This window comes from Pocillopora verrucosa, chromosome 1 (genome assembly GCF_036669915.1).
Source record: "Pocillopora verrucosa isolate sample1 chromosome 1, ASM3666991v2, whole genome shotgun sequence".
Taxonomy (NCBI): domain Eukaryota; kingdom Metazoa; phylum Cnidaria; class Anthozoa; order Scleractinia; family Pocilloporidae; genus Pocillopora; species Pocillopora verrucosa.
The window spans coordinates 30,083,563-30,101,901 of record NC_089312.1 but is presented as its reverse complement, the minus strand read 5'-3'; the positions used below and the strand labels follow the sequence as shown (position 1 = coordinate 30,101,901).

General features: G+C 37.6%; 2 protein-coding genes across 3 annotated transcripts; one reads left to right on the top strand and one right to left on the bottom strand.

Annotated features, from left to right (window-relative positions):
* Positions 1-359: 359 nt before the first annotated feature.
* LOC131788152 (uncharacterized) lies at positions 360-11,988 on the bottom strand. 2 transcript variants are annotated; one of them, XM_066164010.1, is made up of 18 exons: positions 11,510-11,988; positions 9,973-10,001; positions 8,809-8,908; positions 8,450-8,493; positions 7,577-7,655; positions 7,207-7,277; positions 6,443-6,674; positions 6,176-6,272; positions 4,913-4,941; positions 4,187-4,476; positions 3,808-3,904; positions 3,334-3,407; positions 2,743-2,818; positions 2,510-2,598; positions 2,296-2,365; positions 1,645-1,704; positions 1,481-1,555; positions 360-915 (listed from the first exon to the last, which is right to left on the bottom strand). In XM_066164010.1, exons 1-18 carry the CDS (start codon positions 11,735-11,737, stop codon positions 835-837), a joined length of 1,821 nt encoding a protein of 606 aa, XP_066020107.1. In that variant the 5' UTR covers positions 11,738-11,988; the 3' UTR covers positions 360-834. The 2 variants fall into 2 exon arrangements, with proteins under 2 accessions (XP_066020107.1, XP_066020108.1); XM_066164011.1 differs by having other exon boundaries at positions 4,913-4,935.
* A 304-nt stretch (positions 11,989-12,292) lies between these two features.
* Positions 12,293-18,256, top strand: LOC131788210 (thymidine phosphorylase-like). Its single transcript, XM_059105286.2, has 4 exons — positions 12,293-12,749; positions 14,687-14,905; positions 15,980-16,234; positions 16,553-18,256. The coding sequence occupies exons 1-4, from the start codon at positions 12,380-12,382 to the stop codon at positions 17,095-17,097; spliced, it is 1,389 nt and encodes a 462-aa protein (XP_058961269.2). The 5' UTR covers positions 12,293-12,379; the 3' UTR covers positions 17,098-18,256.
* Positions 18,257-18,339: the final 83 nt, after the last annotated feature.

The following is an 18,339-nucleotide window of genomic DNA, read 5'->3' as shown; positions in this document are numbered from 1 at the left end:
TCTTCATGTTTCCGGATCAATATCAGTATTTGGGCAACTGCCCACCTACCCCTCCCCTAACCCAACATTAACCCTAACTTGCTATCAATTGACTGTTGTTGAGTTAGGGGAGGGGTAGGTGGGCAGTTGCCCAGATACTGATATTGATCCATGTTTCCTTTGGTTCGAAGCATTCACTGCGATATTTAAGATAATTCTTTGGGCAGCCTGACCCAACTCAGAATGATGGCAAAAAAATTCAACCACTGTAATTTCTTATCAAGTTTCCAGGAGAGAGATTTACTTCCTTCTTTCAGAATTCACTTTTACCTATCGATCAAATAACCACAATTAAATTATTTCAGTTCAGCACAAAAAATTTAAACATCTTTTATTGATAAACTCTGTACAGTAATAAAATAATTGTGCGTGATATCCTTTAATTTCCATTGTAGCACTATAATCTTGTACATGAAGAAAAAACGTTGCCAGCCCAACTATTATGTGGGTAACCCTGGAACTACGACTCATCACGATCGTTTCTGAGAAGTCTGAATCCATTTAAAATTTCTATTTTCACAGCGTAAAAGGGTTGTTATACCATCTTGATTCTTTGTCCCTCATCAAGGTTGGGTTTTCCAAGTTGATGACCTGTATGACAGCTGATAGTCTTTTGAGCCACGCCCACACACCGTACAGATTTGACGAGGAATTTGCACATCCCAGCAGATGACATTCATATGCCAATCACAACGATAAATAGTGAAAAGCGCACGATACCATAAATGAATCGATGCACTGTGACATAGTCTCGCTTTCAGTAGTATAACTGCATTTGCATTCAGCCGCGTTGAACTAGGTGTCTTTTGGTGCGGCAGTCATAAAGTACGGAATGTATGTCAGTAATTCCACGCCACTAATGGTATCATGTTTGGTCTGAACATAGAGACGAAGAACAGAAAAATCATGTGAGTAGCCTACCTGATACAGGACAGTTTCAACTGATAGCCGAAAAATCAAAACCAAACTAATTCCAGCGAGCAATCAGAACAAAGGTTGGCATGAACGTTTTTCTGGCTCGCCCTCATTTATTGCTTGTCCCCATAAAATAGCTGCCTGGAACAAGGGTGGGCGCCTCGCATGGGTTCTAGTGTTCCGTTCGCGTCTTCCCTTTTCGGCGTTTATTCCCCGTAGTTTTTGTTGTTGTTGTTGTTGTTAAATAATGCCTACTATTCCTGTTGATAGTATTTCTTCACTTTCTATTGCCCGATAAGGTGGTAGATTTGAATAAATTTATCAAATACGATTCCACTGAAAACTCACTCGAGAGCGAAATAGAGTAGGTGGTTACAAGGCTTCGAATCACAAAAATGAACCGATTCAGGCTGTAAATACATGTACGACGACTAACCATGAACAACAAAGCTTTCTGTGTATCTGACTTAATAAAACACTTAGGTTGCTGATACTTTGGCAGAATAACAAAAAGAACAGAGCTTACCTTATTTACAGTACTAAGAATCCTCTGCAGAATAAAGGAGTCCGGATGAACGTTGATAAGAGAGGCCAGCATGTTCTATAAAAAAAACATTACATGGCGTAAAATGAACAAGAACAACTTTCGCAAATTTAGTCTCGGTTTTTTGTAGGTCACAAGATAATTACCTCAAAAGACTGCATATCTATGGTTCCACTCTGCTTTTTGTCAACTTTGCAGAAAGATTCCTGGAAAAAAGGGAAATATCTTATGTCTGGTTTATGTTTAGTGACACGGTTCGTGCTTTTCACGACTTCAATCTGTTTTCATCGAGTACTGAAAAAAAAGCTCGTGTTCTTTGAGGAAAAGAAACATTCCTAGAATTGAACATTCATCCCGCTATTACCGATGCTTGTGACGCCCTTGTCACGTGATGGAGAGAGCGTGTTATGTGGCGGGACTAAACGACTACAAAGGAGCTAAAATAAGTCAAAGAACGTGTCTCTTTAGCATAGAAACTGAACATAAGGTAGGCTGAATTCCGGCCGTTTTCAAAAATCTTCAACACCTTGCATGGCTTATGTAGTTTCCTTCCTCACGAATGGCGGGAATCGCTCTTGGAATCACGGTCGGAGGATTTGAGTTAATCTATTAACAAGCTGATAAAGTCGTCCTATAAATTACACAGGTCTTTTATTGATGCATAAAATGTACATGTATTGATATCCAGTAACGTTCACTCATTTACTCTTAGAAACAAGCGAGCGAGGAATATGAGCTACCATCATGCGAGATAAAACGTTAAGCTTTTCAATAATTCAGACAGTTTCATTCATTACCATGAAAGTGCTAAGCCAGAAGTCCACTGAGGAATAATCCAGGCTGTTGAGTGCATTTGAGACAGCAGAACTGAGGGACAAAAAAAAGAAAGCAATTTGACACACGGTATCAAGGTAAATTGTTGAAGCCGCGAGAAGTTGTCAAGAATAGCTTGCCAATGTGAATGCACTCGTATCGAAACCTTTTCATCAGTAAGAGTAAAGTTGACTTCACCTTGATTTGGCTAAAAGATCGCACATCTGATGAGTGGCTGTGAACTCCTCCAAACCAAAGTAAGTACTCTCACAAGCTATGTCGTAAATCTGGAATATAGACAGGATTTTAAGCAACAATAACAACAACAGAAACCAGAGATAATAACATTTCCACCGATAATCTCTGGGGGGGGGGGGGGGGTGAGTGGTGAATGAGTTAGGCTATTTACCAAATACATAGCCGATGTTTACCTTTTTCAGGTAGCTGACTTGTTTTCTTGTTACGTGCGGTGGAAGGCTTTTCTTCAGTTCAGCAAAAGATAAGTGTCTAGTAACAAAAATCCGTTAAAAAAGTCAGGTAAAAAGAGCTAACCTGATTGATAAGCCATTAACTGTAGATATCAAAACGAAAACAAAAATAATAAAAAGAGATATTTCCCTTTCATCCTTTGACGTACTCATGCCACGCCAGCCATCACTAGTCTATAATACGTCACTACATCTGACATCCCAACCGTCTTGCATGTCAGTCATAATTCAGCCCCATCCATCACAAAACATCCCCCTCTAAGTGCACTTCACCTTCACTGAACGTCGCGTTTGATCGTCACTAGACGTATCTAACTGTCAATTGACTCACTTGACCGTCACCAAATGTGTTTAACCGTCACAAAACATACTCCACAGTCCTTAGATGTACTCATCGCCACTGCACCCTCCACCCCCCCCCTCACCCCCCCAGAAAGATCAAAACTACATGAAACCGATACATAGAGCAGAAAGGACCACAGCAGTCCTTTCACCCCTTACGTCATACCATAAACGCATTTAAAAATCACTAACCCATCACAATCAGTGTCCAACTTTTTGAAAATTGCAGATAAGGTGGAAAGATCCTTTTGTTGATCTGACGAAACCTGCGGCATTTAGTAGGACGGGTTAAATAAAAATAAGCAAACAACTTTAAAAATAACAAGACCTAATACCGTTCACGCTTAACTGGTTTAAGTGATGCGTACCAGCCGCTCGGCAACGCAACTAACCCCTTTAACACACGTAAGAAGAGACACGCGAGATGGAGGGCGTGACTTCTCTGAAAGCAAAACTGAATTGTTCTTACACCCTAGTCGAATTGTGCATTTAAATTTAAAAGGAAATGTTCTCAATATTGATGAAAAACAATTTTTTGTATGAGCGCTTCATAGGGTTTCAGAAACATGGATCATACTCCTTAGCTCCGATTAGCCATTTTAAAAGCTTTAATTTTGGTTCAACAAAACGCAATAAAAAACTGTTCTATCACCATCATATCCCAACCTTTAAAAGCCTGGGTGTGACTGATCGTTGTGGCTCACACACAGTTAAGGAGGCCGCAGATGTGACGTCTAATCTACTGGACTGTTCTTTGAGTTCCCTATAACACAAAAAAACACAACTTAAACCAGTTGAAGATGAGCTCGATTCATAAAAAAAATAAAGAACTGGAAAACTTTCCTGGATATCAAACACACACAGGAACAAGAAGAAAAATGATTCACATCCCCTCCCCTCTAATTCTGCCATAAAGTTTTCTTTCTTTTTTATATCACTGGTATAAACTCATTCTTACGGCCTTGAAGCCCACATCCTATTCAGAAATAACAAGTTTCTTGATAAACAATGCCATTATTAACCTTGACCTTGGTTTGTAACAAACCTCTCGTCTTTTGAATATTCTAAATCCATCTGCTCAACAACATCTTCTTTTTCCCTTTTATTACCATGGTCTTCATCAAAATTTTCGACATAAATCATCAACTCCTCTAAGTGTTCTTCGGTTGCAATGTCAACTCTGGGTACTGGTTCTGTCCTGTTGACTTCCTTCACTTTCATTAGGGATTTAAGGTTTGTCTGACCAGTCAGTTTGGATGTAGACTTCTTAACTCGTTTTTGGTAGTCAGGGAGATTAAAGAAGCTGTCTGATACAAGTACATTTGCCCTCTTACTCTATAAAAAGCAAAAAAAAATTGAATGTTTCATTACTAATAAAACAAACAAGCAAAGAAACAATTTTCAACCCTTTACCTTCCATGAGTAACTAAGACCAAGACAGAAATTCTCCATACAACACCGCTACAATATCTAGTAAGGGGATCCAATACCAAATTCTCAGAACTAACATTACAAGAATTATATGGCAGACAGTAAGGAGAATTACTACAATAATGAGATTAGGGAGTGACAGGTTTAGGGAAACAAGAGCCCTTGATGTCAAGCTAAACTGCATTGAGATACAATCATTGTTTAAAGAAATTAAATGGTTAAATCAGGTATCACTTCTTACTGCTGTTGTTGTAGCCTCTAAACTACCTGAAACTTTTTTGCTCAATGAATTAAAACATGTTTTAGCAATTTAAAAGAAGACAAGAAGAAAATACATCACCTTTCTCCTTGACTGTGGAACATCTAATACTGAAGATAAAACAAGTACCAAGTGAGGCAAAAAATATACACCTAATATATGGTCCTGAGGGAAACAGTTACTTTTGTTTTCCCTGGAGTCCTGATGTTTCCCTCGACTTCATCTCAGGAAACATCAGGACTTGAAAGAAAACAAAACTAACCAGTTTCCCTTGTGACCACACATTAAGTGCTTTGTTATATATTTAGACCTTCCCTTAAACAATCATGTGCTGTTGTATTCTGCATGCAGCAACAACAGTGCAATTATATCCCGGTCGGGATACATTTTAATTTGATCAGAGGCACGTGACAAAGAATCAACCAATCAAAGTGCTTGTTTTATTGAATGAAAGTCTAAGTATTTAACAACAAAACATATCCCATACACCAACATGTTCTTGATCAAGACACTAAATACACAAAATGCCTCTCTCCACCCTGGACCAGGTTGTTCAAAGATGGGTTAAGATAGCCCAAGATTAGTGCAAATTTGATTTTAGATCTAAAAGCTTTAAAAGAAAATCCAGCATAATTTTTTTGTCTACAATGTTGTGATTGGATGCTCCAAGGAGAATAGAGAAAACACCCTGAACAAGCTTTTAAAGGAAATAAAGAAACCTGCATTGAAATTTGACCTAAGGGTAGCACTTATTGGCTGTTGAATAACTAGGCCCTGGATTACAAATGGGTAAAAACAACATGTCAGGAAAACCTGAACAACTGCTGACAGGATAGCCTGCTATGGACCATAGATTACGTTATTGTCATATTTCATTGCGGAAATGCACTAAGCTACTCCAGTTGGTATTCAAGCTCTTTACTCAAGAATCCTTAAACAAATAATTCACATTTAAAGAAAAATGTTTAACAAGTTCTCCAACTGGTGGAAGGAAACTCAGGCAAGTGGTGGAACCCAAGACTACAAGGACCAAATACTGGTTGAAGCAGTTTTTTAACCTGGAATAAGCCAATTTTGAGTCCAGTGCTTTCACATTTCAGTCACACTTCCTTTCACAATGTTCATGATGCAATCAGTGAACAAGTTATTCACATTAAGATCTTCTTGAATTTGCCTGGCAGCAAATAATTGGGACATTCAACTATAAAACAATATTCCTGTGCACTTTATGTTCAAGAAACCGGTCTCGCAAGACAGGCCACATGGCTTGTAGTCTCAGACTCTACCTTCACATACTGTACAGCATATGATGTTACAAAATAAGAATACTCATGACTTTCATACCATTGGGCATTTGCTGCTTCTTTGGAGGAGGCCTGTCGGTTGGTTTTACTGTTTTTTTATTGTTAAGACCTTCCTTTCTTTCAACTTTGTTCAATCGCTGAGCAAAAACAGGAACACTTGTCAAAATCAATCTGTTAACGCTGTGATAAAAGCTTTACTCAATTACAAATAACTGTAAAAAGACATTTCTTAAAAAATTATAAAAATACTGAAAAGCAGAATTAAACATCAAGAATGTTTATACCTAACCATACATATGAAACTTACCTCTTTTCTCAAACTATCTAAAGATTTTGATTTAAGGGTCGCCTTTTGATCTCTCTCTTGTGTGTGACGTCGACAAGAACATGATCGTGAGTGTATTTCTAATTCTTTAGGTTTACTAACACCTCTTTTGTGTATTTTACGGGGGGAGGCAAGTTCAGACAGATTTGATGATAAGGCCACAGATACATCTTTAGTTGGAGAAACAGCATTTCCTACTGATGGCATCCTATATCTGAAAACAGAGGTAAAATCAATAAAAATAAATCAATGCAGATTACTGAGCATAAAAACAGCTCTGGGACTGAATGATATACAATTTTAGAAACTTCTCACCCAGATAGCAGAGCAACATTTATATAAATAAATGTTCAATCATCATTTATTCAATATTTTAGTAAGTTTTGAGTAACTTTTGGTGCTGTTCTTAACTCAAAAATAAGACATGTACAAAGTTAATGATGAAGATGACAGTTTTAACAACCTAGTTTTGGCTGGAGATGAAAACTTCAAGAGTTTGGGTACATTAATGAGGATCATGAGAGATTTACCATTTCTTTCAAGATCCTAAAGGAATTCACCACTATTGCAGTCTGCAAAAAGTATTAAAATATCTTTACCAGAACTAAAATATTGTTGAAAATCTCTTACAGATAAGAAAGGTTTACTGTAAGAGATGGAGGTATTTTAGAAGATCCTTTTGTCTTTGCTACAATTTTTTAGGGTCTTTCTGAAAAGTGAATTCTGTGTGAAAAACCAGAACTGACCTAGTGCCAATAACAGTTGATCCACCAGGTGCCATTGGATAGCCTTTCTTGTTGGTGTTGTCATCTGTTGTCTACAGCATATCAAAGTATCAAAACTCGTGATTTAAAATGCACAATTGAGCAAGCAATGTTTAACCTTTTCCTCTTGCATTGCCCCAATACATTGAATATTATTTCTCTAATCTCAGATTTCGCTCCTTGTCTAGTCTCTGTTTGTAATTAGCAAGGGTCCAAGAGTACCAGACTTTATTCAACATAGCCCTGGAGGGGAGGGGGGGGGGGACTCAATGAGGCATGCAACTAACCAACCACAATAAGTTGGTGACTCTATTTGGAGCAATGATGATATCTATGAATTATATTAATTTACCAGTTGTCTCCTGTTATGTAAATTTTCCACAGGTTGACCCACTGATTGATGATGTATGAATCTTTCAGAGATGCTCGTCCTGAAATTTAAGAAAGGGTATAAGATTAAAAAAGAAAATGGTCAGCATCTTTAAAATTTACTCACTGCAAAAATGTAAAAGCTACCAGTCAATTAATTTACATCTGCTTTGGGGAAAACTGGACTATTATAACATAGCACACGTGCTTGCCCTATATAAATCCTATTGAGCTGCTATGAACAAAATCTTTATTTACGCTGCCTGTGCATAAATAAGATGACGAGAGCATTTGTTAGTGACACTTTATGACATTTGGGTTTGATTTTCTCCATTTTCCCCTCAAACTTGAACTTTTCATCCACAGTTATCAGTTAACTGGATTAAATGTTCTCACTCAAACCAAAGTATAAAATGTGGCATGTTTTTGACCAGCCAATAGGGACGTTTGTTTACTTTTTTTTGTGTGTGTTGTGAGAATTTTGCACTCTATCACAATAAAAGGCTTCTTTACGCAGATCCTTGTTGTTGCTCTGTTATAAAAGAATTTTCTTATGCTTTTAGCTGTGCATATATTGAGTTATTGATGCACTTGAGAAGTTTGGAGAGCACTCAAAAAGCTAGAGTTGCTCTCAGCTGCACCTCGAGCTACTCTTACGCATTTTTCGTGCTCTCCAAACTTCCCATGTGCATCTATTATTAAACTCTATATACGCATGCTAAGCATGAACAAATTCTTAAATTTTTACCCTTTGGTTATTGCAGTCAATTTCCATTATTAACAATCAGACCAATTTTATTTGTCTGTATACATGTAGCTAATAACCTTTTAACATTTTCTGTCTCCTCTCACTTACATGTGAAATCCCATTGTTGGTAGGTGTGAGACTCGACTTGAGGTCTGGTCAATTAAAAAAAGGATATAAAATAAATATTTGAGAGAACAAACTTACAGGAGTACTTTTTCAGTTGGCAGGGTGACATAATGATTGAAAAAAGAACGCAATATTCACAAGATACTTTCCTCCAAGTGCAAGACAATGTTTTGGTTGAAAGGGGAATGGTGCACAGTAACCAAAAAGTACATCTCACACCACTGAAATTTAGCCACAAAAGTCTGGGCAGTAGCCAGAAAATTCTTCAGTTGGGGATGATACTGAAAACATTTAAGTCTTATTGCAACAATAATGTTACAGTAATGATTGTTGCAACTTACAGCAAGGCGAGGTTTAAGCCCTTGAGGGAACCCGCCACGTTCAGCATTTTTAAATTCACAATCAAGCTGTAACTGTTTCATTTTCAACTCACTCGATCCACTATTAAAAAGAAAAAGATCTATTAAAAGAATATCAAACAAACTAAAAGTAAAATTGTTACACCTTTGTACCATATCTTAAGAACAAGTAAAAACTCAAGCAACTTTCTTTCAAAAGTTGTGCTTGAGTCATACTTGTAAGGTGGGTTACCAGTCACCTCGCCACCAGGGAGACTCGCCACCAGCGAACTCGCCACCAAGGAACGATCTCGCCACCAACGTACTCGCCACCAAGCGAAGTCTTCTCGCCACCAACCATCAATAAAGAGATAAACTAGAATAAAGTAGTCAAGGAGAGTAGGATGTTCGAACGAGCACAATTCAAATCGGCCGATAGGTTTGTGCGCTTGTCTGTATTTAAATTATGACCTTCAGCGACGTGTTAGATGTGTTCCGTTCCTAACTCATTGAAATCAAAACGTATCGCGTTTGTCTTTTGCACGTAAGCAAGGAGAAATTGCAAAACTCGATGCGAGGAATAAAAACTTACTTCGGTTTCGAACGTGCTATCGACAACATACATTTCTAAAGTTTGAGTACAGACAAGCGAACAAACTTATCGGTTTCGAACGTGCTTTCGACAACATACGTTTATAAAGTTTGAGTACAGACTTATCAGCCGAACATCCTACTGTCCTCGACTAATCTCTTTATTGGTGGTTGGTGGCGAGAAGACTTCGCTTGGTGGCGAGTACATTGGTGGCGAGATCGTTCCTTGGTGGCGAGTTCGCTGGTGGCGAGTCTGCTTGGTGGCGAGGTGACTGGATACCGTAAGGTGGCATTATAATGTGGACAAAGGACACTTATTTGAGAACAGCCAAGAATTTGCAAAATCACAAAGTTTGTTTCCAGGATAGAGGCTGTATTCTGAAGAAATTTATTGTTATTCAGCATGGATTGACACATTTCACAGTATATTCACAAAACCATGCCTGCTTTGAAACAAAGTGAATGTTTTTTTGTGATTTACAACATTATGAGCCAAATTATCAATGACGCTGTCATTCCAAAGGTAATGACCAGTGATATTCAAAGATACCTAATGGTTACTTGTTCTAGACTGACCTTTCAATTCCTCCATTAGAACTGAGTCCCTTTTCAAAAAGAAAAGATATTCAATTATTAATTATGTTGAACTTAACCAAAGCAGTAACAGATATCATCATAACTGTCTTAATATCTATCTCACCTAAAATTCCAACAACAACCTAAATCTCCATTTTGAAATGAGTACCTAGAGTTAAGCTCATTCCTTGAATACCAACAGTGTTCTTTCATGCGAGATTTATTCATAATTTTTAAAATGCTGGAATACTGACATTTAAACAAGCTGACTCAATGGACATTCAATTGCAAAGTTTCATCATTGTGTGATTTTTTTCCCAAATGTGAAGCAAATTAATGCAGATACAAAGTAATAGCAATAATTGCCAGATATAATGTAAACAATTTTTTTGCTTTTTGCACTAACTTTATTTCCTTTTAAGAAACCATCATGAAAACTTTTTCCTGCACTAAGGGCAGTAATATTAGTTGACCCTTCAACTGACCTAGAGGTGATTAACACATAACTTCTCCCTATAAAATCTACACATTATCCAGCAAACAGGTAATGAGAATACTCAAACTTATCAGGTAGAATTCATGACCCTGATTGATCACCAAATTCTTGTAACCAATTTACAAGGTAATGCAGCTAGATGGGAGAATTCACAATCAGATCTTGGGAGTGAGAGGGTTAACAAAGAGTTGATTGTTGTGTTTTTCCACAATTGTGAACTTTTCTACTCTTATGTCAGCTTGGTTTCTCAAGTAATGATGCCATGATAGTCCTCTTGGCCAAGTAAACCAGCTTCTGTTAGTAAACTACACTGTAGGCTCACACATTTGGTGACTTCGCGGTATAAATGCCAGCACACCCAACAACCTTACACCCTAAAACCCCATCTCTTATTTAAGCGGATACAACTTCTGCTTCAAAGGTAATTTTTGCCTTATAATACTGTTTTTTACATTTGTTAGACTCAATCTGTTGAAAAGATCATATTTTCTGCCCAAGTATCCAGATTTGCTAATGCAAGCAAGACGCTTTCAACATAAATTTTCTACATGACTGCAATTTTCCTAACAAGATTCGCTCTCGGTTTAGAATTTCTTCATTTCATGAACTACAGCATGGGCATGAAGAAATTTATTTCCACGGCGTCTGAAATCGGACAGTATGGACACCTCTCCGAAAGTAATTAAACTTATGATCAAATATTCTGTTACCTTAACACAAACAAATCACAAATTCGCGTCACGCCAAATCAAAATAATTCGATCTATTGAAATCAGCCTACCTACATCGCCTTGAAATTAGGAATGACAGATTAGATTGAGACAATTCCGTAATATCTCCTTTCGTTAGCTTAAGTTTATCCATACAGAAATTCCACTTTCCAAATATTTATAATTAGTTTCAAAATAAACACGGCATGCCTTCATGAAATATCAACAAAGAGCGTATTCATCTCTTAAACAAACTAAGCATGCAGGAAATGGATTACTTAGAGATAAGTGTTGTGCGCGATTTTTCTTTAGTAAAAACTAATTCACTTGCCTGGTCATTGCCTTTTTTTGATCCTTTACCATTTGGAGAAGTTTTCCCCGATCTCCTGCTGACGAGCGAGGTAAAGGAACCCTCGGAAATGAGCGGTAAACTCGGACAGTTTCTTTCTTCGTCCTTTGCCTTTGAGTTGTTTAAAATTCTAATTCCATGAACACCATTTAAACCGTGAATGGGACTTGAACCAATTCTGAATTGTCCATTTGTTATCGATGGAAGCATTTTCGTATGTTTCGCAGCGTCTTTTATAAGTGACTGACCGGGTGCACAGGTCAGGTACAAGATCAGTGGTTCTCATAAGTTCCATGGAAACGTGTTCAGGGCGCCAGCAGAACAATCGACATCGCTGAACGCTTACCAACCGAAAAATTCAGCTGACTGAAAACACCGCTATTCTAACTCTACGGATGGATTTACGGAATAATGTTTCGTTTTTAAATCTGTTCCTCCCATTCTGACCACAAAACAGCAATGAGCATATCACTGACAGCTCTACGTGATGAATAAGGATATCATCCGCGACGATTGTTACAATCGGGGGAGGTGAGGGGACGTAGAAATTTCGAGCACCTTGCTCCTAGCTCTCTACATATTCTGTATTTAAATATTCTTATGATTCTTTACGTGTCTTATTGCAGCGTAGAATTATTTCACTATGTTTGACGCTAAATGAAACTTGAATTGGGAAACGTTCTAAAATTTCTTAGGGTCAGGTGGGCTGAGTGGCCATAGGCCTTAAGAAAAATATAACAATACATGTTACAATTTGAGGTACTCATCTGAAAAGCGTTATTCGTGTATCTCTAATTAGGGGGCTGTGTTCTCTTTTCATTTGTATCATTTGTAGTGTTGTAACTCTTTAAAATGTCCAGTGAATACTGCATTCCAGACCTGATCGCTAAAAAGAGGGATGGCGATGAACTAAGCGAGGAAGAGATACATCATTTCGTGAAGGCTTCGTACTTGTCGAATGGTGCGTCCGAGAGCCAGATCGGCGCGATGCTCATGGCTATGTATTTAAAGGGACTGAACCGGGAAGAAACGGTAAGCCTTACGAAAGCGATGCTTTCGTCGGGCAGTTCTCTGACGTGGCCTAAAGAGTGGCAAGGAAGTGTGGCAGATAAGCATTCAACAGGAGGAGTGGGGGATAAAGTGAGTTTAGCGCTCGCACCCGCGTTGGCTGTGTGTGGAGTGAAGGTGCCGATGATTTCTGGTCGAGGCCTTGGTCATACTGGTATGCTCTACTCTATATTTAATTTAAATTGATGTTTTAACTTTAGAATACATCACGTTAGACTTCATCCACGTTTGTTTTTGTTTACATCTAATTGAAGATAAGACCTCCAACCGCAAACAAACCTCTCATTATATCCGAACGCCATCAACGCATCAGCGATTTGTACACATTCTAAAGGTTACTTCCCACCTTCGCGGGTATCCTTTAGTAAAAATTTTTACGCGGCTAGTTTCAGTAAATCCTAGCAGACTATACAACCAAAGAAAGCTTAATAACTGCAGATAACGATAAAACTATGATTTAAGCGACTTTCCTCTTAGGGAAGTGGCAGAAGCCGGTAAAGCGTGAAACGACTGAAGGTTCTACTATTGAATTTATCCGATAGCGGATGGCGCAGCACGAGTAAAATGACTACACAGTCTTATTCACAAGGCATCAATCAACGTAAACGTGTCTGACTCTTTTTGTTATGCGTGTTGCGTAAATGGAAACCCCGTGACGAATAATTTCCCGACACACTTTCGTTTGTCATAATTCCCGGAATGTTTTGGCGAAATTTGACGAAAATCGGCCAAATTTATATACTCTATAATTTCGCTCAAAGTGGTTGTTTTCCCCCCAAAATCAGAGATTTCAGGTCATAAAGTTTCGCAAACAACTCGCACAACGCCAGGAGGTTATTATCTCGCCTCCTAAAACGCAAACCAATCGGACAACCGGACCTCCTGGCGTCAATGACGATGATTGTTTCCTTACTCGGAACTGATTAGATCAAGTGACCACCACAAACCGTATAATATTAAGCCAAGCTTTAATAATTATTCGATCTAAAAGAAATACATTTATAATTCGCAATTAGAACAAACGCAAATCAAGTCTTTATCTTGTAACTAAATTCAAAAACTTCAATATAAACTTACTTCTGTGGCGGGTCGTTACAACAGTCTCACTTTACGGGTTAGCAGATTCTCCAGGTAAGCGGATTTAGAGACAGAAAAACGATAACAAAATAACTTCTTTCTCACTTCGATTCTGCTGAAAAACTGACTTAAACATAATAATCTAACGCTTTTAAATCAATCTATTGAATTAATGTCAATCACGATTCTTGTCATCGAATAAATCTGTCAACACGAGGCAACGCCTATTTATTAAACGAAACAATGATCAAGATTTCCCGCGAAAAGTATCCCATTGCAAACACGTTTTACTTTTCAGTGGAGCGTTGAGGAGGACGATACAATTATGGGCAAAGTTGCGAAAGGCGAAGGCAAAACCCACGGCAAAAATGGAAAAAACCGCAAAATGTGCTGAGATGTAAAACAGAGAATCGACAGACAGCTCTCAAAATTACGATTCGAGGCGATTGCTAATGTTTTTGCATCATAGCTGATTCTTATTTAATAAAAAAGGGAAACCTCCTTTTCAACATTATGTGTGGCAAATTTTGGATTGACGGTGACTTCTTTGTTCAAAATCTGGACGCCAGCGTGGAGCTACGCCAGTACTAGTCGCTTTCACAAAGGAATTTTTTTCTTTTCTTGACAGAATGGTACTCTTTCTTTCTTCTTCGGGCATGTTTTTTTTTCTTTTTTTTTTACTAAGGAGTTTCTTCGGCTTTTGTTTTTTCCATGAGCAAAGATCTTTCCATAAGTAAAAAGCTTCCACGTATGAATTTTGTTAACAGTGCGATGTAAACAAAATATGGAAATAACAGGAAAGACGAGCCCCAAGGTGAGCGGTTGCCGCGAAGTTCCCCTAGGGGATTCGGCCATGTCCGAGATTATGACACCTTTTTGATTTATTGACTTTTATTTGAAAAAAATACGTTTTTCTAGATAACTAGGGTGCTTTTAAAGATTTCAGAAAAGTTTTTTATGGAACGTTAGGTTGAATGTTTGAATTCATTTTTGTCAACTTTATATCTCCTTTAGGAGGAACTCTAGACAAGTTAGAGTCAATACCAGGATTTCAAGTGACTCTAGACGCCAAGCAGATGTGTGATGTGCTGGCTAAAGTCGGCTGCTGTATTGTTGGACAGACGGAGTCGGTGGTTCCTGCTGATCGCGTTTTGTACCGTATAAGGGATGTTACAGCTACAGTATCGTCAATACCTCTGATATCAAGTTCTATTATCTCAAAGAAAGCTGCTGGTATGCAATGGCTGTGATGTATACTTGCATCAGAAACCTTTGAATATTTATATAGCTTGTTTCTCTCTCACTGAGAATTTGTTCTCTCCAATCCCTTCCTCCAACCACTGAAATAATTCAGGTTGACCTTCTATGTAATATACTTCTTTAAAATCTCTATGACCATGGTGTTTGTACGAGTACTTTTATATCAACTGTCTGATGTTGCAAAGGTTTTGCGATAGAAGTTGAACTCAGATTATCTGAACAGTATGGATACTTTCAGAAAGATTTGGGGAGAAATACTTCTTTTGTGCTCTAGCCACTTCCTGGGTGCCTTATAATAGAACAGAGCTCAGCTGAGGCTTTTCTATCTGTTAATAATATTAGAGCAGCAATTATGATCACATGATTTATGATATGCTTGGTACCATTCATATCAAACTTTGGTTATGGCCATTTGTCCTTTGGAATGAGATAATTTATCAATCTTTTACTGGCCATTCTATCCTCAAATTGGATTCTAAAGGTGTTGAATCTCTTGCCTGAGTATAAGGTTGGAGAATCAGACTGGGAGAAAATAAACTTGATTCCATTAAATTACTGGTAGAAAAACAGGCAGAAAGGAAAAATTGATATAATGGTATAATGCTTGGCTTGGAATATGGTAGGAAAAACCAGCATCTGATATGAGGCAAGGCAATGGTCAAAAGGGTTGGGTGGCTCTTTATCAGAAAAAGATCACTTTGTCATTTATAAAGATTTTCATGTCAGACTTACCATGGAACTCTGATTGGTGGAGAGCATACAGTCAATATACAATAGAGTGTAAAGTTTATATGATAACCCAATATTTTCAGCAGATACTGGGTCATCATGTGCAGTGTTCTCAAACTTTTGCAAACTCAGGGAGAAGTGTCTTCTATTGCTGATTGTTTAAAATTTGTATTATAAAATAATTACGAAATGTGGTTTTCACTGGATATCTTGAATTATCAAACCTCTTGTCTGTGTTCACGGTCAACCTCATCCAATAATTGCATGATACCAGTGATAATGTCAAATTGACCTTTTTTTTTTGTCACCTCCTATCAGAAAACCCATCAGCCCTTGTGCTGGATGTAAAAGTTGGCAAAGCAGCCTTTGCAACCACGGAGGAGAGAGCTCAGGCTCTTGCTCAGACCATGGTTGGTATATGCATTGGTTTAGGCATCAAGGCAGTGGCCCTGATCACCACCATGGATGCACCATTGGGAAAAGCTATAGGTAACAGTGTGGAGGTTGCAGAAGCCATCAGCTGTCTGAATGGAAGGGGCCCTGAAGATTTGAAAGAACTTGTGATTGAACAAGGCAAGTATGGCAGTAGGCTGGTATAGTGCAGCCGTGTGTGCCATTTAGGTTCTTGTCCTTACTCCAAAGAGATCTTTCTCCAGGGTTTCTTGATCAGTTTTCCTCCTCCCACCTAACTGAACCCAATGACCTGGAAACAATTGACAAAAGGCCTTGCCATGAATGTGAAGCTAGAATTTATTCATAGCAACTGAAATATAAGTTACTGGTTTTATGTTAACCTTAAAGCTTTCTTGACAATTCTTTGGTAGCTTTTGGAAACTTGTATATAATCTATGCCTATATTTTCAATTTAAGACAACGTTTGATTTCCTTCAGGTGGTTACATACTTGAAGCTTTAAACAAAGCAGAATCACAGAAAGCTGGTGCAAAACTCATTGCAGATGCACTGGAAAATGGAAAAGCTCTTCAAAAATTCTGTGACATGCTGAAAGCACAGGGAGTCTCGCCAGATTTGGCTAAAAATCTCTGTACCCGAGATGCAGATCCCTTCAGTATCTTACCCATTGCTGCCAAAAGATTTGACCTTCTTGTAGACAAGAGTGGAATTGTGACTGTTATTGATGCTCTTGTCCTCGCAAAAGTGAGTCACAAGCTTGGTGCAGGGAGAAGTAATGTGGCTGATAAAGTTGATCATGGAGTTGGGTTTATCCTCGATGTGCGCGTAGGTCAATTTGTTAGTAAGGATGATAGATGGGTGACTGTGTACCACAATGGTAACCTTTCTGATTCTCAGATTGCTGAATTGAAAAGTGCCTTGGAGATTAATGAAAATGGTGGCACTGCAGATCAACCCATAGCTTCAAGAATTATTGATGTCATTGACAGCAGAAGACGAAATTCAATTTTTGTTGGTCAGTGAATTACAGAAAATTTGTGGAGAAAATCACCTAAATTTTTTTAAACCAGGATTCATGATACAATTGTATTTTATTTTTACATTTGCTAAAATGATAGTGGTGTATGTACTTGTCACTTCATGAAGGTTTGTGTAGGAAGGTTTAATTTTGTTATTCTGACTGGGAAGTTTTGCATGATGGCAAGACTTTCATAAGATTTTGATTACTTTACCATTTCCTCTAAAGAAAATAGTTAAATTGCTTAAATTAGTGTTTAGAATAGTATCTTCCCAAATATTTGCATCTTTCGCTCCTCTGTAATAGCATCATTGATCATCAGTATTCACATAATTTGCATCTTTCACACCATTGTAATAGCATCATTGATTTTCAGTATTCACACAATTTGCATCTCTCACTCCACTGTAATAGCATCATTGATCATCAGCATTCACACAATTTTGTATTCATGAAACTCTCTCTCTCCCTCTCTACTTAAAGCATTACTCAAGTAAATTGTCAAAATGGTGGAAAATTGAATCTACTGGTTTATATGCAGTTGTTGACTTGAATAGTTTAAAGTATTATACCTAGAGTTACATACTTTGCCAGAAATACACAATCAAATGAAACATCTTTGCAAACAAATTGGATAATGAATAGAGTGTACCTAATTTATGACATTATTTAGTTATGGCTATAATAGTTTCAAATATTTGTATGGTATTATTAATGAGACTTCCTTTACTTCTTGTCATATCTTAAAATGAAACAGTGATATGTACTTTAATAGCTTTAGTTTGGAACCCACATAATTAATAAGGAGCAAATTCATGATAATTTCAAATTTTATTTGGTGTAATAACTGAAATGTACATGAAGAGTAATATATGGCTGTAAACATAGTCACTTTCATTATGTTAATCAATTTCCTTCACAAAGATGAAAATTTTCAAGCTTATTTTTGGTATATTATGCGAGATATTGCAGTTAATAAGTTAAAATAATTTTCAGCATTGTAATTCTAATATTATTGTTATAGTTGAGTATTGTACTATTTGCTTTAGGGTTAAAGTGTAGCAACCCAGTAAAGTTGAAATACAAGCTATATGAAATTCAACTCAACAATAATTTATAATCTGAAAAACTTGATGGAAGATGAGGAACAGCATGGAACACAATGCCTCAACAACCAAATATTTATAGGTTCTGGTATTTTCTCCAGAAGAGCAACTTTTATCATCACTGAATCAAGTACTACTTAA

Bases quoted from the DNA above. Each gene is read 5' to 3' on its own strand.
- LOC131788152 (XM_066164010.1), bottom strand. From the start codon at position 11,737: ATGCTTCCATCGATAACAAATGGACAATTCAGAATTGGTTCAAGTCCC. The intron at 1,705-2,295 runs GTAATGAATGAA...CCTTTTTTCCAG, and splicing joins TCTGGCTTAGCACTTTCATG to GAATCTTTCTGCAAAGTTGA. The intron at 1,556-1,644 runs GTAATTATCTTG...TTTTTTTTATAG, and splicing joins TAGATATGCAGTCTTTTGAG to AACATGCTGGCCTCTCTTAT.
- LOC131788210 (XM_059105286.2), top strand. From the start codon at position 12,380: ATGTCCAGTGAATACTGCATTCCAGACCTGATCGCTAAAAAGAGGGAT. The intron at 14,906-15,979 runs GTATGCAATGGC...ACCTCCTATCAG, and splicing joins TATCTCAAAGAAAGCTGCTG to AAAACCCATCAGCCCTTGTG. The intron at 16,235-16,552 runs GCAAGTATGGCA...GATTTCCTTCAG, and splicing joins AGAACTTGTGATTGAACAAG to GTGGTTACATACTTGAAGCT.